General features: G+C 43.5%; 2 protein-coding genes and 1 long non-coding RNA gene across 4 annotated transcripts; all 3 read left to right on the top strand.

Annotated features, from left to right (window-relative positions):
* Positions 1–86: 86 nt before the first annotated feature.
* Positions 87–14,357, top strand: LOC110525803 (septin-5). 2 transcript variants are annotated; one of them, XM_021606241.2, is made up of 12 exons: positions 87–536; positions 699–712; positions 9,448–9,538; positions 10,180–10,266; positions 10,391–10,514; positions 11,287–11,421; positions 11,665–11,782; positions 11,977–12,078; positions 12,199–12,295; positions 12,613–12,748; positions 12,935–13,037; positions 13,144–14,357. In XM_021606241.2, the coding sequence occupies exons 1-12, from the start codon at positions 491–493 to the stop codon at positions 13,207–13,209; spliced, it is 1,119 nt and encodes a 372-aa protein (XP_021461916.1). In that variant the 5' UTR covers positions 87–490; the 3' UTR covers positions 13,210–14,357. The 2 variants fall into 2 exon arrangements, with proteins under 2 accessions (XP_021461916.1, XP_021461915.1); XM_021606240.2 differs by lacking the exons at positions 87–536; positions 699–712 and adding an exon at positions 8,099–8,417.
* Positions 14,358–16,495: 2,138 nt separating this feature from the next.
* On the top strand, positions 16,496–26,325 carry LOC110525802 (platelet glycoprotein Ib beta chain). Its single transcript, XM_021606237.2, has 2 exons — positions 16,496–16,618; positions 23,642–26,325. Exons 1-2 carry the CDS (start codon positions 16,558–16,560, stop codon positions 24,301–24,303), a joined length of 723 nt encoding a protein of 240 aa, XP_021461912.2. The 5' UTR covers positions 16,496–16,557; the 3' UTR covers positions 24,304–26,325.
* On the top strand, positions 21,501–22,423 carry LOC118964861. Its single transcript, XR_005052072.1, has 2 exons — positions 21,501–21,559; positions 21,842–22,423. It is a non-coding gene; the product is annotated as an uncharacterized LOC118964861 (long non-coding RNA).
* Positions 26,326–27,485: the final 1,160 nt, after the last annotated feature.

The following is a 27,485-nucleotide window of genomic DNA, read 5'->3' as shown; positions in this document are numbered from 1 at the left end:
AACAAAGGCAATGGGATTGAATGGAGAGGAAGGTTTCTAGTTGTCAAGCCTTCTAGACCTCTATCAAATTGAAAACACTAGATAAGAAGCTGCTGTGGAGGTTGGTGTAGCAGTGTTGCTAAATGGTGAAAAGCTGATATCACAGAATGATGCATGGATAGGAAGCATGCCACAGTCTTATTCCCTTGTACTTGGTGCACGTCTAGATGTTGAAAAATTAAGATTTCAAACATATGAGTGAGAAGTTTGAACAGCATTAATTATGGAAGCTGCATACAATATTGATGATATGGACAAGTAAGATCATAGGAAACCTCTCCATCCACGATTGGGTACCACATAGATGAGGGCGGGGTTCTGCACGATATTGCAACACCCTCTCCCACAACCTGTCTGGCTGCTGTGGTAGCGCGGAGAAGGAACGGACGCGTGCGTTTACCGAGCAGTCCGTCCGTTCTGAAGCGACACCGAGGGGAGGAGAGCGGCGAAAATGACGACCAACATCCGATACAAGAGCCGTATCCCGATCAAATCGGGTAAGCATAAGGATAATAATTACGATTATGCATAAAGGCAATTATAACGCGGTCCATTTCAATGATTGTCTTTCTCTGTCGGTCTCTCTCGCCTTCTAAATTCTCTATGGGCGTCGTTCTGCATCTCTCCACCTGTGTTTCATCCCCCACAATGACCAACAGACGAGACAGTTGAGGTAAGGACAACGTTTATACCTATTTCTATTAAAAAATATGTACAAAATTGTTATCTGTGTTCAACGCTTTTGATGTAGGTCTAGGCTTTTAGGCGATACATAGAATCATATTTCATATCAAGCGTGGTAGCCTAGACACAGTTTTTTTCCCCCAAATTCGCTTCGTATGGCGTCATATAGCCTAGATAGCCTACGTAGCAAGCCTTGGCCTAGCAAACGTGAGCTGCATCATCATTCCGATGCCCTAAAGATTACTACTGTTGTTGTCTTGCCACCGCAATACAGGGTAGAGTGAGCATCACACAGCCAGAAGGATAATATGTCATTTATGCATACAGACACAAGATGCATACGCAGCGAGTGGTACCCAAGGGCTCGCCTCTCATCCTCGGGCATCCATGCATCATTCTAGGCAAGCCACTTGTTGTGGATGTGAAAGTGACCCGCTCCCTATAGTTACTGGAAAGCCTATTGGTCTTTCCCTCTGTAATCCCGGGGTTGCTTGCAATTTTATAGATTTCCTTGAGTGAGCCCTGTGTGTGTCCGTATGTAGCTCAGGTGTCCGTATGTAGCTCAGGTGTAGCTTGGTGGGAGACCAGCAGCACACTGAGTCTCAGGTGTATCGATCTCCTCTCTCTTTGCTCTGGGGATGAGGATGACAGAAGCTTTAGATGCTGTTCTGTTCGAAGGTTGTTGCTGGAACCTTGTGTAGCTACATTGTAAGTAGGCAGCATGCAGCAATGGTAACTAAAGGCATAATGTTAGCAGACGTCTATCTCAGTCAAAGCTAATTGCGAAAACATATTGTAAGGCTTCTATATCCTGACCTTGTTGACAGTATAGTGTTACGGTCATTCAGAGGCTATGGCTCCCGTAGGTCCACTGGTCCTTGCTGATCTTTCTGGTGTTCACACATACTGCAAGCAGACACAATTCTTATTGTTTGAGCTGTAAGCTGGGTTTGTTGCAGATAGATTTTCAGTAAGCCTGTGAAATCACATGGGCAGCATTGCGGAATGAACCTCGCTCGAAGACCTTGACCTTGATTACTACAGTGCAGTTAATACAGTAGGAATAGCCTGTGTGTGGATTTGGAAATGTTCAGCGTGGGTGCGTGTCCCCCAAGGAATTTCTTCAATTGTTTTTCCCTGTAAGAACTTTTCTCTTTTTTTTTATATTGCTGAGATTTTATCATACTGTTTGTGCTATGCAAAATTGTGTTGGAGATATTCAAGTAGCATGTCTGTTGCCACAGCACACCCACACACTCTGCCTGACCTGGCCGGGTGCTTAGGGGGAGTGGTTTCTTGGATAGTGAGCGGGACTAACCTGTGTGTGTGTGTCATTCAAAAGGTCTGATAGGGGGTGCTTATATTTGTCCTGTTTCACCCATGTACAAGTGTGTAGTATGAAATGGAAATGTGTTTTTTGCACATCCCACTCCACCTGAGACCCTCAGAGTGGGGTCATGGCCAGGGTGTGTGTATGAGGGAGATGCAGAGGATAGTCTGGGTAAATCACATTCAAATCAAGCCCTTCATCCCCCTTTGCCCTCCTCTTTCTTCCCTCCTCTTTCCTCCTGCTATGATAATTATTGTTTCTTGGAAGCATCTTTCTCTTATGCTTCACCAAACTGGGCCTGCCAATCACAGTCTGGTGTACTGGTACGTTGCTAGGGAACAATTTTATCAATTTTCCTCACTCTGAGACTCTGGGAGAGGAACCTATCCGCAATTCCTCAGGATGATTGACGTGTTTAGGCGTAGATTTAACGACACCCAGTTATGACAGATCTACGATGCTGTGGAATCTATAGTTCTCCTTGGCCCCCGTATACTCGCATGGTTTCTCAGGTCTAAATCAGGCGTGAGGAAAGATGTACTCATTAACTTAGCTACCTATGAACACACACGCCTCCGAGTTTCTGATTGAAAAGATCGTGGAGGATAGTATTCACACAATGTACTTATCAGCCGAGGCCATCCATTCATGGTTGTCATGGGAATTCCAAGCCTATTTTGATTCATTACCATGTTCCTACTGGCACTCTGTACAGCACTCCAAATGTATTTTCCTACCACACCCTCCACTAGATTCACTAGATTCACATTTACTTGCACTTTTAATAGAAAAGGCTGTTATGGTTGTTTACAGTAAATTGCCTGACCGGGTAGCTCAACTTTCAACTCTCCTGAGTGTCTTCTGTGTGTTTTGTCTTTGTTCTTTATCTAAACTGAAATGTTTCTGCTCTCTGGCATCTGATGTCATTGTCACGCTGAAAACATGTATGCAATGCCAATGATCCAGTAGAGTGAGAGTTAAGAGAGGGAGTTCACAACCACACACGTGAATAACAAGTTTATCTCTAACCCCAGGTCTCCCTCTCTCCCTGTACAGCTTGCCATGTCTCAGCCTTTGGGTAGGCATTTAAAAAGCTGTTGAAAATAACCCATGCCTGACCCAGATAGAAGGATTCCAAACCCATTTTCAAGAATGAAGAGTTTGGGTGACCTCGATAACTTGGAGATTAGATGATGTTAGGGGGCGAGGAATCAGAGATTTGGGAGCTAAGTTCTAATGATAAGGAGAATTAGAGGACTACCTTTACCTCCTACTGTGGGAAGAAAAGCTCCCTTGAGGAATTTTGAAAGATGCCTAACTGACAACTGTAAGATGAATGAAAGCTACATAATGGACCATTAGGAAGCGGAACCTTCTTACTATGGTGGTGCAAATTGAGCTGATAAATGCTGAACACAGATTCTGCCTCGTTTAGAGGACATTACCAAACATTATCTGATAATAAAATGTGTTGTCATTATGGCATGCCCAGTTAAACCTGTCCTTGGCAAACACAATAAAGGTCATCAGTGTGTGAACACTTGTTTTCTGCCACTCGTCTGCAAGAATGTCTAGTTCCCAGTACCTGTGACGCAATATCTCTTTACTTTCCACTGTATTATATCCCGGGGGACTCCCTGGTGACCAGCTCCTTGCTGCTGAATGGGCTGATGCAGTGTCCCTCTATTCCCCCACTTTTAAACCCCTGTCCCATTCCCGCCTCGGCAATTCATGTAGATCTGAAAGGATCATACAGTGCATTCAGAAAGTATTCAGACCCCTTGACTTTATCCACATTTTGTTACCTTACAGCTGTACTCTAAAATTGATTAAATTACATTTTTTTCATCATCAATCTATACACAATACCCCATAATGACAAAGAGAACAGTTTTTGAGATTTTTTTTGTTGCATTTGTATAAAAAAAAACAAAGTATTTAGACCCTGTGCTATGAGACTCGAAATTGAGCTCAGGTGCATCCTGTTTCCGTTGATCATCCTTGAGCTGTTTCTACAACTTGATTGGAGTTCCCCAATGGGAAATTCAATTGATTGGACATGATTTGGAAAGGCGCACACACACCTGTCTATATAAGGTTCCACAGTTGGCAGTGCACGTCAGAGCAAAAACCAAGCCATGAGGTCAAAGGAGTTGTCCGTAGAGAACCGAGACATGATTGTGTCGAGGCACAGTTCTGGGGAAGGGTACCCAAAAAAAAAGTCTGCAGCATTGAAGGTCCCCAAGAACAGTGGCCTCCGTCATTCTTAAATGGAAGAAGTTTGGAACCACCAAGATTCTTCCTAGAGCTGGCTGAGCAACTGGGGGAGAAGGGCCCTGGTCAGGGAGATTACCAAGAATCCGATGGTCACTCTGGCAGAGTTCCGGAGGTCCTCTGTGGAGATGGTTGTCCTTCTGGAAAGTTCTCCCATCTCTGCAGCATTCTACCAATCAGGGCTTTATGGTAGTGGCCAGACGGAAGCTACTCCTCAGTAAAAGGCACATGACAGCCCACTTAGAGTTTGCCAAAGGGCACCTAATGGCCTCTCACATCATGAGAAAAAAGATTATCTGGTCTGATGAAACCAAAGATTATCTGGTCTGATGAAACCTAGATTGAACTCTTTGGCCTTCACGTCTGGAGGAAATCATGCTGTTGGGATGTTTTTCAGAGGCAGGGACTGGGATACTCGTCAGGATCGAGGGAAAGATGAACGTAGCAAAGTACAGAGTTCCTTGAAAATAACCTGCTCCAGAGCGCTTAGGACCTCCAGACTTGGGTGATGGATTCACCTTCCAACAGGACAGCGACCCTAAGCACACAGCCAAGACAATGCAGGAGTGGCTTCGTGACAAGTCTCTGAATGTCCTTGAGTGGCCCAGCCAGTGCCCGACTTGAACCTGATTGAACATCTCTGGAGAGACCTGAAAATAGCTGTGCAGCGATGCTCCCCATCCAACCTGACAGAGCTTGAGAGGATCTGCGGAGAAGAATGGGACCAAATATAGGTGTGCCAAACTTGTAGTGTCATACCTAAGAAGACTTGAGGCTGTAATCGCTGGCAAAGGTGCTTCAATAAAGTATTGGGTAAAGGGTCTGAATAGTTATGTAAATGTGTAAAAAAAAAAATGAAATATCACATTTGCAAAACTTTCTAAACATGTTTTTGCTTTGTCATTATGGGGTAGTGTGTGTAGATTGGGGAGGGGGGGACAATTGAATCCATTTTAGAATAAGGCTGTAACTTAACAATGTGGAAAAAGTCAAGAGGTATGAATACTTTCCGAATGTATGTGGTGGCTAACAGTTCCACCTTGTGATCTGATGGGTCTTTAGAGATCTACTGAAGTGCTTACAAGGATGGGCTACGGGTCCATTTGGAGCTAGGCTGTGGAAGAGCCTATTGTTTTGCTGAATGGACAGACGCTAACGCTAGGCTACGCTATGCTAGCCAAGTGTTCTTTAGAAGGCCTATTGTTGCCAGGCCAATTACACGCTGTTAGATTAGCATGCCGAAGAGCCTAGCACCCAGAGACTCACGTCTCCAAGTAGAACAAACACTACGGATGGGGGGGATGGGGGGTCCAAAGAGCCTCTTTCTCTCACACTCATTCTCATCTTCAGGCTCTCAATCTTTCAAATTCAACTGTCATTCCCTGTCTTTTCCCCCTTCACCCCCTCTACCTCCCTCCATTCTGCTCTCTTTCCCCCTTTCTCTTTCTCTGTACGCATCTTTGGTCTAACACTCTGCCACAGTTTTGTTTCTGCTTTCGGACTTTAATTGTGTGTAAATGTATGGTTGGGCAGGACTGAGATGTCTTCAGGAAAGGTCACCTCTCTTTATATCTATGTCACAGAATGCATCCTCTCCACATCTTCTGTCTCTGGAGGTGTGTGTGTGTGTGTGTGGCACGAGTGTTTTATGTATTTGCGTACTTGTCCACAGTAATAGGTGTGTAGTTTACTGCTGTGGCCTTTTTCAGAAGAGCTTCCTGAAAGACCAACAGTCAACAAGTAGACCAGTGCATCTAACTGTGAGATCAGTGTGACTGATCTCTGGATCCATGCCTCTGGACCCAGCACGAAGGCTGTGTGTCTCTCTAAAGGGAAGGAAGTCACTGAGCATTCAGACTGTATATATTTGACTTCTAGTTGTGGTCAGCTGTGTGTGTGTCACTCTGTCATCAGGAGGACTGGGCTTGGCCTCCGATGGCTGTCAACGTTTAATACCCAGCACCTCACACTGTGGAATGTTTTGACTGACTAGCCCCTAATAACACATTAGCAGAGCCCAAGGTATCTGTGGTTGTGTCCCAATGGGCCCTGGTCAAAAGTAGTGCTCTATAAATGGAATAGGGTGCCATTTGGGAAGCATACAGTGTGATAGTCGCAGCAGACAGACAGCTTACTGGTTTCTCCGATCATATTTCATCCACAGAGGTCAGGACAGACGGACACAGGAGGTAATGGATGGGCTGGAGATGGTTATTACTGCCTGACTGTGTCCCTGAAAAGTGGCTTCCACATGGCCTCCCTTAAACACTGTCCATTGGATGTGTTTTATTAAACTGATGATGTCAGCTGTATCCATGTGTGTATGTTTACGTGTGTGCACGTGCATCAGGTTGTGTCAGTGTGTGAAGTTGAGTGAGAGAGCTCAAGGTGCAGTGACCTACTAGAGGGACAGCTGGCCACTGAGCGAAAGAGGGAGGGGCCTGAAGGAGTATATTGTGATGTCACTCTAGGACCTCTGTTCTATTCAAATGAATCCCCCCTTTTTTGTTTCACTCTCAAGAGTCAAGTTTTCCTTCAATTGCTAGTATCTGATGTGTGTTCCTATCTCTTCCTAAAAAACATTAGCCTGGCTATATGGTAAAGAACATTTCTGCTGCCAATGCCTTCATAATGTACTGTACCCTGTTCTGTTAAGCTGGGCTCCCAGGTGGCACAGCGGTGCAAGAGACATCACTGGTTCGAATCCAGGCTGTATCACATCTGGCTGTGATTGGGAGTCCCATAGGGTGGTGCACAATTGGCCCAGTGTCATCTGGGTTTGGCTGGGGTAGGCTGTCATTGTAAATAAGAATTTGTTCTTAACTGACTTGCCTAATTAAATAGAGGTTAAATACATTTTTAAAATAAAAGCTCTGTCTCCCTCATGTGAAGTCACTTGGTATTACATCTTCTGGAGACGTCCCATGAAGAAAGTTCCTTGGGAGCCACAGTGTTTCGTTCCAACCCTGCACTAATACATCTGATACAGCTATTCAAGAGCTTGATTAGTAGTTAGAATGTAGTTAGAATGTCCTCTGTAGATGTTGCCCATTCTGTCTGGGGTATCATAGCTTTCTGAGCTCCAGTTGTCCTGAAACCTATATTTCGTCCTGAAACCTGTGTCCCGTCCTGAACCCACCACTGAGCCCACCCACACACACCGTAGGCCAACATCTGGCAACAATTGTTCACCACGCCCTGTCTTGTTTCACAGTGTTTGGAGTAGTTGGGCCTCTGGTACCGCTACATGACTTGGTGCATGGCTGATGTGCAGTCTAGACGTTGGCTAGGTTCTTCATTTTATCATTCATCTCTGGCTGGTGTTATCCCAGGGGTGGGTTGAGAGTCCCTACTAGCTTCACTAAGCTCTGTGTGACGAATTACTGACTCGTACAAGTCCACACTTGAACCACACAGTGGGTTTGTATCTCTGTTAAAGGACACTGTGTTGTTCTTTGACAAATGATCACTATTATGGTCAGATATGGGCTAGATTGTTTAGCCCTCCTGTCTGTCTCTCGCGCTCTCTCGCTCTGGGCTGCTATAGGTCGTTACTGTAGCAGTCAGTGCTTTATTTATCTAACGGTTGAAAAGGGGGAGGGACAACGGGTGTGAATGAATGAGTGTCTTTTATTCCTTCACTTTCCCCCCCCACCCCTCACTCTCTCCCCATCACTCGCTTCCTCCCCTAAACTGCTACCTCTTACTACCTTTCTCTCCCATTTTATTTCCTCTAGTCAACTCCCCCATTAGCTCTCTCTCTGTGTCAGTATTCCTTCCTACCTGTCTGAACAGGGAGCAGTGGGGCAGAGGAGAAAGGGTTGAAATAAAGGGAGATGAGGAGAGAAGGAGTAGGAACAAAGGACATAACAGGAAAGACGAGTGTGGACGAACGGAGGATTACAGAGGAGTAGAGGGTGCATAAGAGAAGCGTTCTGGCTGCGTGTGAAGAGGTTGCTCTGTTTTTGTCCTCTGTTGGAAAACATTTCCCCTATTGGTGTGGTGTTGGCTTGGTATGGATGCTATCATGCTGCAGGAGAAACTGGTGGAACGCTTGCTTTGCCCTCGAGTCAGAACCTCCAGGCAGAAGGTAAATAATCTGGAACAGGCGAGAGAGGGGATAGAGGGACACTGAGGAGAGAGAAAATGGAGGAGAGGATAGAGAAGGGAGAGCTGGGTCAATGTCTCACACTCACATCAGTTAACTCTCATAACACCTTTCTCTCTCTCTAACATGTCATGTTAGTATGGAGGTGTGTAGGACATACTGTTGTCTTATGTCATGTCCTGATGGGTTCATGACAGATTTATGGAAAAGTTTGTTTGTTCTGTCTGTGGGATTTGTGTTCCCACACACACCCTAGAAGTAAACCAGAAGTTTGTATGATTCCTCATAGGTTATGAATCCAGCGCTGTAGATTTCCGTGTTCTCTGTGTGTGACTTCAGCCCTGGCTCTATTCCATGTCTACGCATGCTGTGTGTATGTGTGGTTAGTTAAGCCGTGCCCCAGGGGCTGTCGGAAATGCATATGACAAGTTATGACAACTTATAATAGACCCTGACTGAGTATTTCTTTGGCATGTGTGTTTGTTTTGGGTTTAAAAAGGACCATTCAGGTCTGGTCAATACAGCCTCTGTCAGCCTCTGTTGGCTGCCAGACTCTGGCCTTGGTAGACTGGCAAGGGTGTGTGTGTGTGTGTGTGTGTGTGGAGTCTTCAGTTTTGTAGGGGCAGAGTAAGGAGCAGCTTTGGATGATGTGTGAATGGTGTCAGAAGGGGATGGGGAGAGCTGCCAGATAGACAGCTGTGCACTCCATTGTGTAGTGGCAAAGTCATAGATCGGTCATACTTTTCTCTCACTGTGTGTGGAAAAAGCACAGCGCCAGGTCTTAGAGATTTCAAAATGGAATGTTATGAATGCATTTTCCCCCTTTCCCTTCCTCCTATTGTCAATGGATTTCTCCAAACTGTAATTGTAGCATGGTGGGTGGAGTTTGAATGTCAATTGTATTTTAATTTCAATGGTAGCTTTGCGCTCATTCAGCTCTTGGGAATGTTGCTTTGAATTGATCTCTCTCGCCCTCTTTCTCGCTCTCTCTCTCGCTCTCCCTCTCGCTCAGGAGAAGCAGTATGTGGGTTTTGCTACCCTCCCTAACCAGGTGCACAGGAAGTCAGTGAAAAAGGGATTTGACTTCACCCTCATGGTCGCCGGTCAGTGAAAGTATTGATTGTAGCCTTCTTAAAAAAGTAAAACGACCCAGTGCTATTAATTACTTGGTGTGTGTTCATTAATGTTCACTCTGGCCTCCCGAGTTGCGCAGTGGTCTAAGGCACTGCATCGCAGTTGCTAGCTGTGCCACTAAGATTCTGGGTTATTAGAATCCAGGCTCTGTCGCAGCCGGCCCCGACCGGGAGACCAATGGTGCTGCGCACAATTGTCCCAGCGTCGTCCGGGTTAGGGGAGGTTTGGCCGGCAGGGATGTTCTTGTCCCATCGCGCACTAGCGACTCCTGTGGTGGGCCGGGCGCAGTGCACGCTGACACTGTCGCCAGGTGTACAGTATTTCCTCCAATACATTGGTGCGGCTGGCTTCAGGGTTAAGTGGGCATTGTGTGAAGAAGCAGTGCGGCCGTGTTTCGGAGGACGCACGGCTCTCAACCTTCTCCCGAGTCCGTACAGGAGTTGCAGCGATGAGACAAGACCGTAACTACCGATTGGATACCACGAAATTTGGGGAGAAAAAGTGGTAAAAAATCAATTAAAAATGTTCACTCCGCGTTAGTGTTGGCTGTGTGTGTGTTGCTGACTGTTAGAAACATGTTGTATAATGCTGTATGTTTGTCATGTTACAGGAGAGTCTGGTATGGGTAAATCTACTCTGGTCAACAGCCTGTTCCTCACAGACTTGTACAAGGACAGGAAACTTCTCAATGCTGAGGGTGAGAAATGCGCGCACACACACACACACCTTCTTCAAATGTCAACAACAGCTAAATAAAATGCCATCTCATCAGAGGTTCTCTTCCCTCCCTCCATCCCTACCTCTCGCCTTCCCTTTCTCAGAGCGTATCAACCAGACAGTAGAGATCATTAAGCATACAGTGGACATTGAGGAGAAAGGAGTGAAGCTGAAGCTGACCATTGTAGACACACCAGGCTTTGGAGACGCTGTCAACAACAATGAATGGTGAGACCTCTCTGGTCCTCAACTAATCCTGTCCTGTCCTACAGACTCTTTAACCTTTTACTGCAGTGGGCTAAATCAGGGTCACACAGGGGATTCTTGGAAGTCTTAAACAAATCTACTTTGAAACAAAAGTATACACCTCACACACATGGGTTGTGGGCTTAAAAAGAAGACACCTGTACCATGTCATATATAGAGTTGAAATCTATTACATTTTGAGTTTGCATCCCAATATTACACTTCATAAACTGTGTGGTTCGAGCCCTGAATGCTGGTTGGCTGAAAGCCATTGAATATCAGACAGTTTTTTTATATAAATGTTTACTGCTCTAATTACGTTGGTAACCAGTTTTATAAAAGCAACAAGGCACCTGGGGGGGTTTGTGGTATATGGCCAGTATACCACAGCTAAGGGCTGTATCCAGGCACTCTGTGTTGCGTCGTGGATAAGAACAGCCCTTAGCCGTGATATTCTGGCCATATACCAAACCTCCCAATCGCCTTATTGCTTAATTATAAACATCACAGAACACTGTAATGCAATGAAACCATTTGACATAGAAACACCCGATTTTCAGCTTTACATTTTTTTTAATTAATAACATTCTAGCCATGAGGCCACTAGAGGGTGATTTGGTCATTTTGACTGCAGGAAAAGGGTACGGCTTCTGTATGGGTTAGTAGATTGACCTAAAATAGGAATAATGGCGGCAATGAATCTTGTATGTTGTTCCTGTAAGCCTTGACTGATTTGTGCCGTGTGTGAGTGTAGCTGGAAGCCCATCACAGACTACATTGACCAGCAGTTTGAGCAGTACTTCAGGGACGAGAGTGGACTGAACAGGAAGAACATCCAGGACAACAGAGTCCACTGCTGCCTCTACTTCATACCTCCATTTGGACATGGGTAACAAGCATACACAGACAGAGGAATGTGATGGGCTAATGACCGGTATAGCTGTGATGACTAGATCGTAATAAAACATCCTGAGTGTGATGACAGGAGGAGGATATACCTTTAGGATCCTATGTAAACAGCACCAATACAACTCAATCACAAACACTGTTACTCATAGTCAGTGTGCGCTTTTCCTCCATGGCACACACACACACACACACTGACCAGGTTGTTTCCTCCTATCCCTTGTAGACTGCGTCCAGTAGATGTGGAGTTTATGAAGGCTCTCCATGAGAAGGTGAACGTGGTTCCTCTCATCGCCAAGGCTGACTGTCTCACTCCCAGCGAGATCAAGAAACTCAAAGACAGGGTGAGTCCATCAGAGCAGACAGACTGCAACTGCTGAATCATGTCTCGCGTTATGACGGTAAGGTTGGCTGCAGGAACGTTGGGAAGTTAGCCATCTTAATTTGGTTTTGTTAAGAGCAACTCCCTCAGAGCTTCTGCACTCCCCCTCCAAGCAATGTCTCACCCAGTGGTGTGTGTGTGTGTGTGTGTGTGTAGGTCCGTGATGAGATTGAGAGGTTTGGCATTAAGGTGTACCAGTTCCCAGAGTGTGACTCTGATGAGGACGAGGAGTTTAAACAACTGGACAAAGAACTGAAGGTGAGACACACAGCTGGAGCCTGAAGACTAAACATCAATAAGACATCTACAAGTGGAACGAGACCACTAAACTCAACCATCCCTTGTCAATCTATCATGTCAAATCCTGTGTGTGCGTAGGAGTGCTGTCCGTTTGCAGTGATTGGCAGTAACACTGTGGTTGAGGCCAGGGGCCAGAGAGTAAGAGGGAGACTTTACCCATGGGGCATTGTGGAAGGTGGGTGACATAACAATATTACTCAAGGCTTTGACTCTAAGTTGCATGGAAGAGCATGCTTTTCCTCATAAATGACAATTTTCGAAGGAAAAATTACTAACTCAAACTATGAAAAACGACCAACTATCGCTATGTCTCAACCAAAGCATTATGATTAGGCTCAGGAGTTTTCTTGCTCAGAACACTTGGTCAAGTAGAAATCCATGTCCCTAATATTACACAGCTCATCAGTTCTGGTGGATAAAACAGAAGGAATGTTTTATCTTAGCAAATCATGTCAGTATAATATGACCCAGTTTGTCTGTTTTGTGTTTCAGTGGAGAACCAGTCTCACTGTGACTTTGTGAAGCTGAGGAACATATTGATCCGCTCCCACATGCACGACCTCAAAGACGTGACCTGTGACATGCACTATGAGAACTACAGAGCGCAGTGTATACAGGACATGACCAGGTGTGTGTGTGTGTGTGTATATATATATATATATATATATATTACTGTAGAGGTCAGAGAGAATGCAAAAGAAAGTATGAGTAGCTTGGTTTCTTGCTGGTGTTGAGATTTTTCTTTAGTTTTGTTTATATTGCATGCCGTTGTGTATGAGTCTGTATTCATGTTTCCTGTGTGTTTTCCCCTCAGTAAACTGACGCAGGACAACCGAATGGAGAGCCCGATTCCCATGTTGCCCCTGCCCACCCCCGACGTGGAGACCGATAGACTCATCAAGATGAAAGATGAAGAGGTAATTATGTTTAACATCACCCAAACAGGCTAGTCTCCAGTTTATAGAAAGATGTCCTGCGCGAAAAAACAAAAATGGCATGACCACTCACTCTCTTTCTCTGCAGTTGGCGAGGATGCAGGATATGCTGAATAAGATGCAGCAGCAGATCCATGATGGGAAGGACCAGTGAGCCCCTCCCCCTGCAGACCCTGACTACAGCCCCACCTGCTGGCCAGCCACTGATTTACATCCACAACTTCAGATGAACAAATGCAAACAATACCATACATACCAACATGTTATTTACTGATATAATCAGCATGGGGGGGGGGGGGGGGGGGCAGTTGCTGTATATTCATTCATTGGTCTTTTTTTTGTTTTTGTGTGTGTGTTTTTTTTTTTTTTTGGTCTGTCCTGCAAGGAGAAATTTAGTTTTTTACTGAACCTGGTGTCCGTTTTGAACCCCATTTAATATTATGAACAGTCCTCCTAGCATATGTCATAATATAAACATTTTATTTAAATGACCTGTTAAATGTATCTAATTTATAAATATGCTGAATACTTTTGGGATATTCTGTCAGGTTATGAATACGCATAAGATATTTTGTAAAACGGCAATATTACTGATGTTAAGGTTTGAGTCTGTTGGTTTTGAGTGAGTGTGCCTGTGTGATTTGAGATGTATGACACTCTATTACGAGGAGCTTATTCTGCTTTGATACTGTGAGAATCTGTTTTCCCTTTCAGTGGCATTTCTTGTGCTTTTGGTACAGGCTTAATAATAGGCTACCTAAGAATCTAAACAAATGTAACGTATGACCTTTTTACTGCTGGTCTACTTCAACTTGTTGGGAAGACCCTTTTTTTTTTTATTTTTATTTTTTTAACAATGTCTTGGCGCTTGCAAGTCAGCTTGAGAATGTCTTCAGCGCCATTTGCTTACCTTACAGTGCATTGAGACCCTTTTGACTTACATAGCTAATGAAAGGGTAGGTTCGGTAAGTGGTGCATGTGCGCGAGCATGCCGACGTTACTCATAACTGCTTAGAGCTTAATTTCCACTCTCATATGATGCTATGTGTTTGTTCTTAAATGCATTTTGAGCTATGCCTCGGTACCACTATGTGACTGTAAAAATAGGCAAACTTTTAAGAGCAGCTACTGTATATGCTTTTGTCCAATATAGCATATAGTGTGTGTGTGTGTGTGTGTGGTGTATGCTGCCCTCTGGCTGTGTTGTTCAGGATGGTGTTTGGCTTTTTATAGTGCTTGTGCTCAGAAACCATGGTGGAACTAGTGACCCGTTTATGATGATGAATAAACCGTCTGGATTCATGTGTTTTGTTTATTTAGCTGAATTATTTCCTAAATAAAGTATATGGTTTCTAGTACGATCTACAGGTCACTAATATTTAGGCAAACACAGAGCCCAAATAGCACAATACAGGGAACAGGGTGCCATTTGAGACATAGCCCTGAGACATCCTGTAGGCCCCATGCAGGCAGGCTTGTGTGAGAGAAGTCTTCCTACTGTCATGACGTGGCCCTCTGAGTATAGCGAGTGCCTTTCTCCGTCTTACACCCAGGTTCTGTTATCTCGGGTTGTACATTTCTAGAGGAGACTCTCTCCTCATGGCCAGGCATTATAGTCAGAGTTTCACAGAACAAAGGAACTTCTAATACATCACAGAACTTGAACTGAACAATATCCATGTTTTGGAGAATGTGGAAACGGTCGGTGGAAAATTCAGCTACGACCTGTCCATTTTGTTTTATGATTGTGACCTCAGGACAGCCACATTACCATAACTCTGTTTATACAGGAGCCTCCGTTCTGAGGCTTGCATCTAATTATTGTATAAAATTAATGAGTAAAGAACCAATTGTGTAATGTGATTTTAAAATTGTATTTCTGTTAAAATGTTCACTAAGTCATTGGCCCGCCCCCATGAGCACAGACATCGATCTGGCGTCATGGGAAAGCTTTTCCACAGTCCGAATAAAAACTCCACCTGGAGAAGCCCACTTTCGACCATGCTGTACCTCGATTACCGAAAGGGCTAAGGTTTGAGTACCTTTAGTATAAGCTAAGGTTGTAATGGTTGTTAAACTCTGAGACTATCGATACCGACAGAATAAGAGCAAATCTTCCATACTAATTTCTAGTCTGCAGCTAGAATATATGTCGACTGAATGCGAAGACCGACAACCGCCGAAACATTTATTCTATGAGAACATTTCTTAATGGGCCTCTGAAGTATTCATTCCAACAACGAAAGACTTCATGGGAGAGAGAAGTTCAGATGAACTTTCCAGCAAAAAGACGGACGATTCCAACAGAGATCATGACGACACACTGAGTGTAAATATAAATATTGATTGCAATTATTCCCGAATGAGTGAGCGTTCATGTGCAAAGGATTAGCATTTCAATTATTATAATTATCAACTGTGTAGTGACTTTTGTTCTTCGCGCACTTCTCAGTCCCTTTGTCTACCAAGCCGTCATACCGGTTTAGCCCACTAGGGCACATCAAATCAAATCAAATGTATTCGTACATCAGCTGATATCTCAAAGTGCTGTACAGAAACCCAGCCTAAAACCCCAAACAGCAAGCAATGCAGGTGTAGAAGCACGGTGGCTAGGAAAAACTCCCTAGAAAGGCCAAAACCTAGGAAGAAACCAGGCTATGTGGGGTGGCCAGTCCTCTTCCATCCCCTATCATTTCCTTGTAACCATGCCTACTATTTGTTTGTTATGCATTTCTGTGATTATTTAGTTAGTAAATAAACGATTAAGACAATTGATGTATGAATGATTCATAGCAAAGACTGGGTTCGTGCAGATAACCAACAATTTACGACGTTTGGAATGGGACTAACGTGAGGTAAAGAATAATTCATTAATTAGAAGACTAATTGATCAGATATTAAAATATCTGAAGAGTTATATTCGGAAAATTAAAACTTTGTAATCTGAAGATTTTCCTGGGTGCCCCGACTTCCTAGTTAATTACATTTACATCATTAGTTTAATCACGTAATAATAATTACAGAGAATTGATTTGATAAAATAACAGTCTTCAACTTAATGATGCCAAAGACACAACACACCTGTAGCTGAATAAAGCACTGAGTCACAATTTATCTCCTTGGACCTCACTACCCCTCTGGCCCACAGTGTCAGATCTATCACTAACTCAACTGACTGTATAGAGCTGAATGATGGGAAGGGCCTTGCTGCAGCTATAGTATAGTTACTGTGGGAAATGGTGAACCCTACGAGCCGCTGTAGGGACAGTTTACCCTGGGTTGTACCAAGAGAAGGAACTATTAACTGTATACATAAATCCCCCTGAAACGTACATCTGGCCTCCTAGACAGGAGCCTCTGTGGTCAGTAAATAAGGAATAAAAATGCTGCTGGCATCAAATAGACATGTCCTTCCTGTGTCCCATCAGAAGGGCGTGTGTGCGTGCATGTGAGTGGCAGGGTGCTTTATCAGTGCAAGCCAGCTGTGACTTCATACACGCTCATGCCTCAGAGTGACTTAGTAGCAGTCTCACCAACCACTCCTGCCACAAACACACGCAAAGGTAAGTCACCATCTCCTAACCATAACGAGACCATTACACCTTTCAGCGTGACCATAACTTTACTGTTTTATTAGGCTGTCTCAGTGTATGATTGGAGAATGGTCTCAGACGTCTGAATAACCTGTCAAAGAGAAGTTTTTCTTCCAGCGGTAGTTGTAGAGAACTACTGTGGTGTATAACTGAACTGGGTACCACTTAATTTTAAAGGGTCCTTATTACAGTGTAATTACATATGTAATTACATATGTAATTACACTAACAATTATTGTAATTGTAATAATTCATAGTTACACTTTTATAACATGTTTTTGGGTGGCAATTGCAGTCTGTAATTACCGGGTTGTAACAATGAATGCTTCTTACCGTGCTTGTTACAAATGTTAAAGATTCCGATAGCATCTCAACGCACCCTATTTCACCCTGCACAAACCACATGATAAGTGTTAGCCAATTGAAAACCGACCACCTCATTGAGACAAGTCTCCAATAAAGATCTGGAGTCTGAATCCCAGGCCCAATGGCAAAAACGGGTTTACAACGGTTCACGTCAAAAAATACTTTCAATTGTTAAATAATGGGTCAATACCTTTAAGCAAAAATTAAACCATTTTAGACACGTTACATTGTAAGTCTAATAAGCTTGTTTGAATAATGGTTTCAGTGGCGATTTTAGCATGTAAATGTTGGTGGGGCAACAGAAAAGACTTGTGGGATACATGCCAGCAAAGCCACAACACAAAACATTAATTGCACAATACACTGCGACAGCTGAATCTTGTCTGGCAGCGAAACAGTTAATTCAGACTCATTTTCTGCCTTATAAAAAAACATAGCTGATACGGCTTACTTGCTTAAACAAATGTGGTTTCTACTGACAATTGAGATGTACAAACTATGCATAAGGGGACGACAAGCGGATAAAAGGCTATCCGTAATTTTGATTAAGACATCACTGAGCGAGCTAGGACAGACGTAGTCATAACTATTTGTTCAGCACTTTTGACATGTACAGCGATAGAATTCAGAACATGGGCCATTTTTTACATTGTTCTCCCTGTACACCAAGTCAGAACCGTGGAATAAATAAAGGGGGCATATAAGCAGAGAATGAAAGCTTTTACAATATTCTATGATTACATAGTACATTGAGGGAGAGGTTGTTGCCCTGGCACCACACTGCCGGTTCTCTGACCTCCTCCCCATAGGCTTTCTCATCATTGTCGGTGATCAGGCCTATCACTGTTGTGTCATCAGCAAACGTAATGATGGTGTTGGAGTCGTGTTTGGCCACGCAGTCGTGGGTGAACAGGGAGTACAGGAGGGGAAAGTACATACCCCTGAGGAGCCCCAGTGTTAAGAATCAGCATGGCAGATGTGTTGTTGCCTACCCTTACCACCTGGGGGGCAGCCCGTCAGGTGGTAAGGGAAGGCAACAACACATCTGCCACATCGGTCAGTTTGCAAAATCCAGACACGATTGCTGAGAAAGTGTTGTAGGTCAAAAACGTCATCGCAGGAAAGAGAAAGTAAGTTTTCCATGCAATTTGTTTAGCCTTTTTTGATACTTCAATTTAGCATAGTAGGTAGTTAGTAGGTAGTTATTTAGGTATCCCTGTACCCCAAGGGTATTACCTGCACAACAGCACCAGCTGTTCTGGATGACTGTGTGATAACGCTCTCGGTAGCCAATGTGAGCAAGACCTTTAAACAGGTCAACATTCACAAAACCGCGGGGCCAGATGGATTACCAGGACTTGTACTCAAAGCATGCGTGGACCAACTGGCAAGTGTCTTCACTGACATTTTCAACCTATTACAGACCCACACTGAGTCTGTAATAAATACATGTTTCCAGCAGACCACCATAGTCTCTGTGCCCAAGGAAGCGAAGGTAACCTGCCTAAATGATTACCGCCCCTGTAGCACTCATGTCTGTAGCCATGAAGTGCTTTGAAAGGCTGGTCATGGCTCACATCAACAGCAGCCTCCCGGATACCCTAGACCCACACCAATTTGCATACCGCCCCAACAGATCCACAGATGATGCAATCTCAATTGCACTCCACACTGCCCTTTCCCACCTGGACATAAGGAACACCTACAGTATGTGAGAATGCTGTTCAATGACTACAGCTCAGCATTCAACCCCATAGTGCCCACAAATCTCATCACTAAGCTAAGGACCCTGGGACTAAACACCTCCCCCTGCAACTGGATACTGGACTTACTGACGGGCTGCCCCCCAGGTGGTAAGGGTAGGCAACAACACATCTGCCATGCTGATTCTTAACACTGGGGCTCCTCAGGGGTATGTACTTTCCCCTCCTGTACTCCCTGTTCACCCACGACTGCGTGGCCAAACACGACTCCAACACCATCATTACGTTTGCTGATGACACAACAGTGATAGGCCTGATCACCGACAATGATGAGAAAGCCTATGGGGAGGAGGTCAGAGAACCGGCAGTGTGGTGCCAGGGCAACAACCTCTCCCTCAATGTCAGCAAGACAAAGGAGCTGATCGTGGACTACAGGAAAAGGCAGGCTAAACTGACCCCCCTTAACATCAACGGGGCTATAGTGGAGCGGGTCGAGAGTTTCTTGGTGTCCACATCACCAACGATCTATAATGGTCCAAACACACCAAGACAGTCGTGAAGAGGGCATGGCAAAACCGTTTCCTCCTAAGGAGACTGAAAAGATTTGGCATGGGTCCCCAGATCCTCAAAAAGTTTTACAGCGGCACCATCGAGAGCATCCTGACCGGTTGCATCACTGCCTGGTATGGTAACTGCTCGGCATCTGACCATAAGGCACTACAGAGGGTAGTGCATACGGCCCAGTACATCACTGGGGCCAAGCTTACTGCAATCCAGGACCTATATAATAGGAGGTGTCAGAGAAAAGCCCATAAAATTGTCAGAGACTTCAGTCACCCAAGTCACAGACTGTTTTCTCTGCTACCGCACGGCAAGCGGTACCGGAGCGCCAAGTCTTGGACCAAAAGGCTCCGTAACAGCTTCTACCCCCAAGCCATAAGACTGCTGAACAACGAATCAAATGGCCACCCCCCCCTACAATTGTTTTGTTCACTGCTGCTACTCGCTGTTTATTATCTACAGTGCCTTGCGAAAGTATTCGGCCCCCTTGAACTTTGCGATCTTTTGCCACATTTCAGGCATCAAACATAAAGATATAAAACTGTATTTTTTTGTGAAGAATCAACAACAAGTGGGACACAATCATGAAGTGGAACGACATTTATTGGATATTTCAAACTTTTTTAACAAATCAAAAACTTAAAAATTGGGCGTGCAAAATTATTCAGCCCCCTTAAGTTAATACTTTGTAGCGCCACCTTTTGCTGCGATTACAGCTGTAAGTCGCTTGGGGTATGTCTCTATCAGTTTTGCACATCGAGAGACTGACATTTTTTCCCATTCCTCCTTGCAAAACAGCTCAAGCTCAGTGAGGTTGGATGGAGAGCATTTGTGAACAGCAGTTTTCAGTTCTTTTCACAGATTCTCGATTGGATTCAGGTCTGGACTTTGACTTGGCCATTCTAACACCTGGATATGTTTATTTTTGAACCATTCCATTGTAGATTTTGCTTTATGTTTTGGATCATTGTCTTGTTGGAAGACAAACCTCCGTCCCAGTCTCAGGTCTTTTGCAGACTCCATCAGGTTTTCTTCCAGAATGGTCCTGTATTTGGCTCCATCCATCTTCCCATCAATTTTAACCATCTTCCCTGTCCCTGCTGAAGAAAAGCAGGCCCAAACCATGATGCTGCCACCACCATGTTTGACAGTGGGGATGGTGTGTTCAGCTGTGTTGCTTTTACGCCAAACATAACGTTTTGCATTGTTGCAAAAAAGTTCCATTTTGGTTTCATCTGACCAGAGCAGCTTCTTCCACATGTTTGGTGTGTCTCCCAGGTGGCTTGTGGCAAACTTTAAACGACACTTTTTATGGATATCTTTAAGAAATGGCTTTCTTCTTGCCACTCTTCCATAAAGGCCAGATTTGTGCAATATACGACTGATTGTTGTCCTATGGACAGAGTCTCCCACCTCAGCTGTAGATCTCTGCAGTTCATCCAGAGTGATCATGGGCCTCTTGGCTGCATCTCTGATCAGTCTTCTCCTTGTATGAGCTGAAAGTTTAGAGGGACGGCCAGGTCTTGGTAGATTTGCAGTGGTCTGATACTCCTTCCATTTCAATATTATCGCTTGCACAGTGCTCCTTGGGATGTTTAAAGCTTGGGAAATCTTTTTGTATCCAAATCCGGCTTTAAACTTCTTCACAACAGTATCTCGGACCTGCCTGGTGTGTTCCTTGTTCTTCATGATGCTCACTGCGCTTTTAACGGACCTCTGAGACTATCACAGTGCAGGTGCATTTATACGGAGACTTGATTACACACAGGTGGATTGCATTTATCATCATTAGTCATTTAGGTCAACATTGGATCATTCAGAGATCCTCACTGAACTTCTGGAGAGAGTTTGCTGCACTGAAAGTAAAGGGGCTGAATAATTTTGCACGGCCAATTTTTCAGTTTTTGATTTGTTAAAAAAGTTTGAAATATCCAATAAATGTCGTTCCACTTCATGATTGTGTCCCACTTGTTGTTGATTCTTCACAAAAAAATACAGTTTTATATCTTTATATTTGAAGCCTGAAATGTGGCAAAAGGTCGCAAAGTTCAAGGGGGCCGAATACTTTCGCAAGGCACTGTATGCATAGTCACTTCACCCCTATCTACATGTACAAATGACCTCTAACCTGTACCCCCACACACTGACTCGGTACCAGTACCCCCTTTATATAGCCTCGTTATTGTTATGTTATTGTGTTAATTTTTATTATTTTTTCCTTTAGTTCATTTGGTAAATATTTTCTTAACTCTTCTTGAACTGCACTGTTGGTTAAGGGCTGGTAAGTAACCATTTCACGCTAATGTCTACACTTGTATTCGGCGCATGTGACAAATAAAGTTTGATTTGATTTGATACACACCCAGCATGTTAAAGTTAGCTAGCTATATAGTTGTGTCAACACAAACACTGTTATTGCTAGCTGGATAACAGAACAACTGGCTAGGTAGCAGCTTGGTCTAGCTAGCTGTTTGCCTAAACTATAGAAATCATGATGACGATAAATACGGGTAATGTAAAGTGTCTATGCTAAATTATCATACATTATTTTTCTCTACCACAGATTCCCACAAGGCTTCAGACTCCATGATGGGAAAATGATTACAAAAAAGAAACTGATGAAGACAGTCAGAGACAGAGTTGCCGATTTCTAGTGTTACTTGTAATGTTAAAAATTAAGAAATAGATAATCACATTTTTCTAAATTAGCTAGCTATCTAGGCTACTCGCCATACTAGAGGCAACAGATTTGAGGCACCACTAAAATAGTTATTTTTATGTTATTGAGTAAGCCTATATCTTTGCTTAATCTAATTAATCAATGTATTAATCTAACAATATAAATCCTTGTTATTTTAAAAGAAATGTAAGGTATTTTACATTGTTGACTAAAGTAGAAGCTCATATTTTGTTTCTAGGTACTTTCACTTGGTAATGAGTAATAAGTCATTATATAGAACTTGCTCACAGGTAAGTATAAAGTTACACTTAACTTTAAATAGCAGAATCCTGTGTAACAACTAGCGACAACCTTGTACTTATGCAGATATTACAGATATGTACTCTGTGGTGTATTACTGTGTTGATTTTCTGACTTGGATGGCACTTTCAGAAGCTGATGAGTCGATTGTCAGAATGGGTGACATATTTTGTAGGTACAAAATAATTACAAGTAAGCACACCTCAAGATATACTTCATTTTAACTAGCTAAATCCTGTGTAACACATTGTAATACATTCATAAGTACAATATAATTACATGTACTCTGTGGTGTACTTGTGGGTTTAACCTCTCACTTGGATGGCAAGGAGGTTCAGATTTTCTTTCTTTATAATCAGGGATGACACCTGTATGGAAGAGCCCAGTTAGTGAGGTTGACCTATATCTGATCTGTTTTTGTAAACTCAACCAAGTTAACCCAGATGGTACAGTTTTTGGGGAGAAAGTGCTAGCAACAACCTTGAGTGGAGATTTTGAAGAGTGGGCATTCATGGACAGGTAATTCAAGTCTTTTGAGTCTCCAACCGTTGTAGTCTCAGACACCCAGAGCCTTTGTCCACAGGGGGTTACAACCTTGTGATAGTCAGTACTGAATCAGATGCAGCTGAGAAGAAACTAAACACTAAATTGGTGAATTTAGTGGAAACTTGCCCATTTGTAACAGGCATGGTAACACGCATTTGTTGTTACACCGCTGTAATTACAGACTGCAATTACCACCAGCTACATGTGGTTATTACAGTGTAACTACGAGTTATTACAATTAACTACAGTACATGTTACAGACAAATTACACGTGTAAGTGTAGTGTTACCCTTAATTGTTATTAAGCTCAAAGGTTAGATGTCATTTTCAAATCCTCAAAATATACATTACACAGTAGTAACTCGTTCTTCCGTTCATGGTTAGATGTTAATTATGTTTATAATATTAGGTTAACACTAACTCCAACTTTAACTGCTACATGGAGATGGGCAGGGTGATCTGCCTGACCCTGCAACGCTGTCCCAAATTGTGAATCCTCACTGTCCCTATTTTCTCACATTTTATTTAACAAGGGGACTATTCCAGTGTTGTTAATCATCACTTTTTTTCAAGAATTCAAACTAGCATCTTTGGCACCCGCTCTCCGGAAACATGTATTTCTTTGCGTGGCTATCTCCCTTGCTTGGAATGACATGTTCTCTAAAATGACTAATTTCTCATACTAAAATGATATCTACATCCCTCACATGGCAGAGACGTCCACAAACATTAGTTGTAATTGTTTCCCCTCCACCCTTTTCAGTATAACATATCCTCTCTCTCTCTCTCTCTCTTTCTCTCTTTCTCTCTCTCTCTCTTTCTCTCTCTCGTTGACAGTGAGGATGAGGGGGTTCCCACCATGTGTGACCCCACTACTGGGTCTTCTCATCTTGTTGACCCCAGGGAGGGTTCAAGGGTCATCAAGCTGTCCCCTGTACTGCTCCTGCCATGGTGCTCAGGTAGACTGCAGCAGCCGTGCCCTCACCACCTCTTCCTTACCCTCCCGCTTCCCTCCTGCCACCACCGAGCTCCGTCTCCATGACAACCAGCTGACCACGCTCCCAAACAGCCTTCTGGACTTCCTCTCCTCCCTCCGCTCCGTGTCGCTCCATGGAAACCCCTGGGCCTGTGACTGCGGTGTGCTCTACCTGCGTGCCTGGCTGCTCCGACACCCTGCCAGCTACACCAGCCACAGCAACATCACCTGCAGTTCCCCTCCCCGCCTGCGAGGGACGCTGGTGGTCTACCTGGCTGAGGAGGAGGTGCTGGAGTCCTGTCACTACTGGTACTGTGACTTGGCACTGGCCTCCCAGGTGTGTTTGTTTGTGTTTGTGGCAGTGCAGGCGGGGCTGCTGGCTGCTGTGATCGTGTTCCTGAGGAGGTTTGAGAGCCTGTCCCGCGAGGCCCGGTGGACCACAGAGGAGAGCTTTGCTGGGGGGGAGGGGCTTACGAGTAATGAGTATAGTGAGTATGAGCCCATGAAGGAAAGCATCATCTGACGAGGGGAGGGGAGGGCCAGGTAGGCAAGGAGAGAAAAGAGGGAGAGGAGACACTTGAAGGGGACAAGCTGGTGAGCAATAAAATGACGGAGCCCTTTCAGGTCTGTGGTAAGAAAAGAATGAGGATGAGGAGAAAAGGGCTTGTTAGATTCACTGGAAACAGGAAATTCCAGAGAAACTCGCAGGACAAGAAATTAGGCTAAATCGAAGTGGTTCTGCATCTATTTTCAAGGACTTCTTGCAATGTGTTTGTTGGTTACATCAGTCAATAACACTGTTAGAATAATATATCATGCTATGAATCAATAGTACATAGAATATAACATTTAATTGACATTTAATAATGCTGTTTTGTGTCATTGTTTTAAAGCTGCTATTTATCATTTATTTAGATAGCAATAATAAAACAATTGTAAATGGATGCATTTTTAAAGATTTCGGATGTATATATACTTAACAAAAATATAAACGCAACATGCAACAATTTCAAAGATTTTACTGAGTTAGAGTTCATAAAAGGAAATCAGTCAATTGAAATTTCACATGACTAGGAATACAGATATGCATCTGTTGGTCACGGATACCTTTAAAAAAAGATCAGAAAACCAGTCAGTGTCTGGTGTGACCACCATTTGCCTCATGGAGCGCAACACATCTCCTCCGCATAGAGTTGATCCGGCTGTTGATTGTGTCCAGTAGTATGTTGTCCCACTCCTCTTCAATGGTTGTGAAAACTTTCTGGATATTGGCGGTAACTGGAACATGCTGTTGTACACGTCGATCCAGAGCATCCCAAACATGCTCAATGGTGCAATGTCTGGTGAGTATGCAGGCCATGGAGGAACTGGAACATTTTCAGCTTCCAGGAATTGTCTACAGATCCTTGCGACATGGGGCCGTGCATTATCATACTGAAACATGGTGATGACGGTGGATGAAAGGCACGACAATGGGCCTCAGGATCTCATTACGGCATAGTTTATGACTGCCCTTTCCATAACCCCACCGCCACTATGGGGCACTCTGTTTACAACGTTGACATTAGCAAACCGCTCGCCCACACAACACCATACGTGGTCTACGGTTGTGAGGCCGGTTGGACGTACTGCCAAAATCTCTAAAACGACATTGGAGATGGCTTATGGTAGAGAAATTAACATAACACTTTCTGGCAACAGCTCTGGTGGACTTTCCTCCAGTCAGCATACCAATTGCACGCTCCCGCAAAACTTGAGATTATGTTGTGTTACAAAACACTACACATTTTAGAGTGGCCTTTCAATGTTTACAGCACAAGGTGCATCTGTGTAATGATCATGCTGTTTAATCAGCTTTTGATATTCCACACCTGTCAGGTGGATGGATTATCCTGGCAAAGGAGAAATGCTCACTAACAGGGATGTAAACAAATTTATGCCCAACGTTTGAGAGAAATAAGCTTTTTGTGTGTATGGAAAATTTAACTTATCTTTTATTTCAGCTCATGAAACATGGGACCAACACTTTACATGTTGCGTTTACGTTTTTGTTCAGTGTAATTACAATATGATGGTGAATCAGCACAATTTATATTTCCTTGTAATACATGTTTGTGTTTATGTACTTTGATACAGCACGTTAGCTGTTGGCTATTTTCTATATTTTATTTGGAGGTTTTCATTATATAACATTCCTAATCCAGCCCATTAAAAATGACTTTGGAAATATGTTTGTGAATTTTCATTCCAGTCGAAGTAGAAGCTTGTCTAATTGCCTGCAATGACATCCGTCTTTTTAGACCTAATAACTACAGCCAGAGCCATGTATTTCTACTCTATACATGGATCTAACTACAATAGGCTATTCCATATACTTCCACACAGCGCAGTGGAGGACACCATCATACAAATACACAGTATAGCTTTGTCATAATAGCTATTGTTTGTCAGTTTCATCACATAAAACATAAATATTCACTGGATCATTCAAAAATATTGCAATGCATAAAGAAATAGCTTGCGGAATAAAGTTTTAAGGAAGGAACTTTCCTACTCGCTGTGTCAGAACACAACGATTCATGGTTGTTTACGCGTGAGCTTCAGTGGAAAATTAGCTAGCATAATGGTAAACATATTTGAACATATACAGTGCCAGTCTCAATTTGGTTGAGGTCGGGTGATTATGGAGGCCAGGTTATCTGATGCAGCACTTCATCACTCTCCTTCTTGGTCAAATAGCCCTTACACAGCCTGGAGGTGTGTTTTGGGTCATTGTCCTGCTGAAAAACAAACGATAGTGCAAACCAGATGGGGTGGCATATCACTTCAGAATGCTGTGCTGTCCATGCTGGTCAAGTGTGCCTTGAATTCTAAACAAATCACTGACAGTGTCACCAGAAAAGCCACACCATCACACCTCACACCATCACACCTCCTCCTCTATGCTTCACGGTGGGAACCACACATGCGGAGATCATCCGTTCACCTACTCTGCGTCTCACAAAGACACGGCAGTTGGAATCAAAAATCTCAAATTTGGACTCATCAGATGAAAGGAGAGATTTCCAGCAGTCTAATGTCCATTGCTCATGTTTCTTGGCCCAAGCAAGTCTCTACTCTAAAAAGTTGATGTTGAGATATGTCTGCTACTTGAACTCTGTGAAGCATTTATTTGGGCTGCAATCTGATGTGCAGTTAACTCTAATGAACTTATCCTCTGCAGCAGAGGTAACTCTGGGTCTTCCAGAGTATCAATATTGATACTGGAGAGCCAGTATCAATATAGCTCTTGATGGTTTTTGTGACTGCACTTGAAGAAATGTTCAAAGTTCATGACATTTTCCGTATTGACTGACCTTCATGTCTTAAAGTAATGATGGACTGTCGTTTCTCTTTGCTTATTTGAGCTGTTCTTGCCATAATATGGACTTGGTCTTTTACCGAATAGGGTAACTATTGTTCTACAATGTAGATAATAGTAAAAATAAAGAAAGACCCTGGAATGAGTAGGTGTGTCCAAACATTTGACTGGTACTGTATATATATATTTTTTTTATATATATATAATTTAGCCAAACAGGGTGGACATTTATGACTGTGATATACTTTACAGACCAACAACATGAAACATGGGCAAATAGATAAAACTGAGTGTTTGTATTTATTTAGCTTTGCACCATGGTGGAAAAACTAAAGAAATGATCA

This window comes from Oncorhynchus mykiss, chromosome 6 (assembly GCF_013265735.2).
Source record: "Oncorhynchus mykiss isolate Arlee chromosome 6, USDA_OmykA_1.1, whole genome shotgun sequence".
Lineage (NCBI taxonomy): Eukaryota > Metazoa > Chordata > Actinopteri > Salmoniformes > Salmonidae > Oncorhynchus > Oncorhynchus mykiss.
This window is presented reverse-complemented; position numbering and strand designations above follow the sequence as displayed.

Coding starts and splice junctions, on each gene's coding strand:
- LOC110525803 (XM_021606240.2), top strand. CDS start 8,343: ATGGATGCTATCATGCTGCAGGAGAAACTGGTGGAACGCTTGCTTTGC. Junction 10,515..11,286: donor GCTGTCAACAACAATGAATG/GTGAGACCTCTC, acceptor GTGTGAGTGTAG/CTGGAAGCCCATCACAGACT. Junction 12,749..12,934: donor TGTATACAGGACATGACCAG/GTGTGTGTGTGT, acceptor TTTTCCCCTCAG/TAAACTGACGCAGGACAACC.
- LOC110525802 (XM_021606237.2), top strand. CDS start 16,558: ATGCCTCAGAGTGACTTAGTAGCAGTCTCACCAACCACTCCTGCCACA. Junction 16,619..23,641: donor TGCCACAAACACACGCAAAG/GTAAGTCACCAT, acceptor TCTCGTTGACAG/TGAGGATGAGGGGGTTCCCA.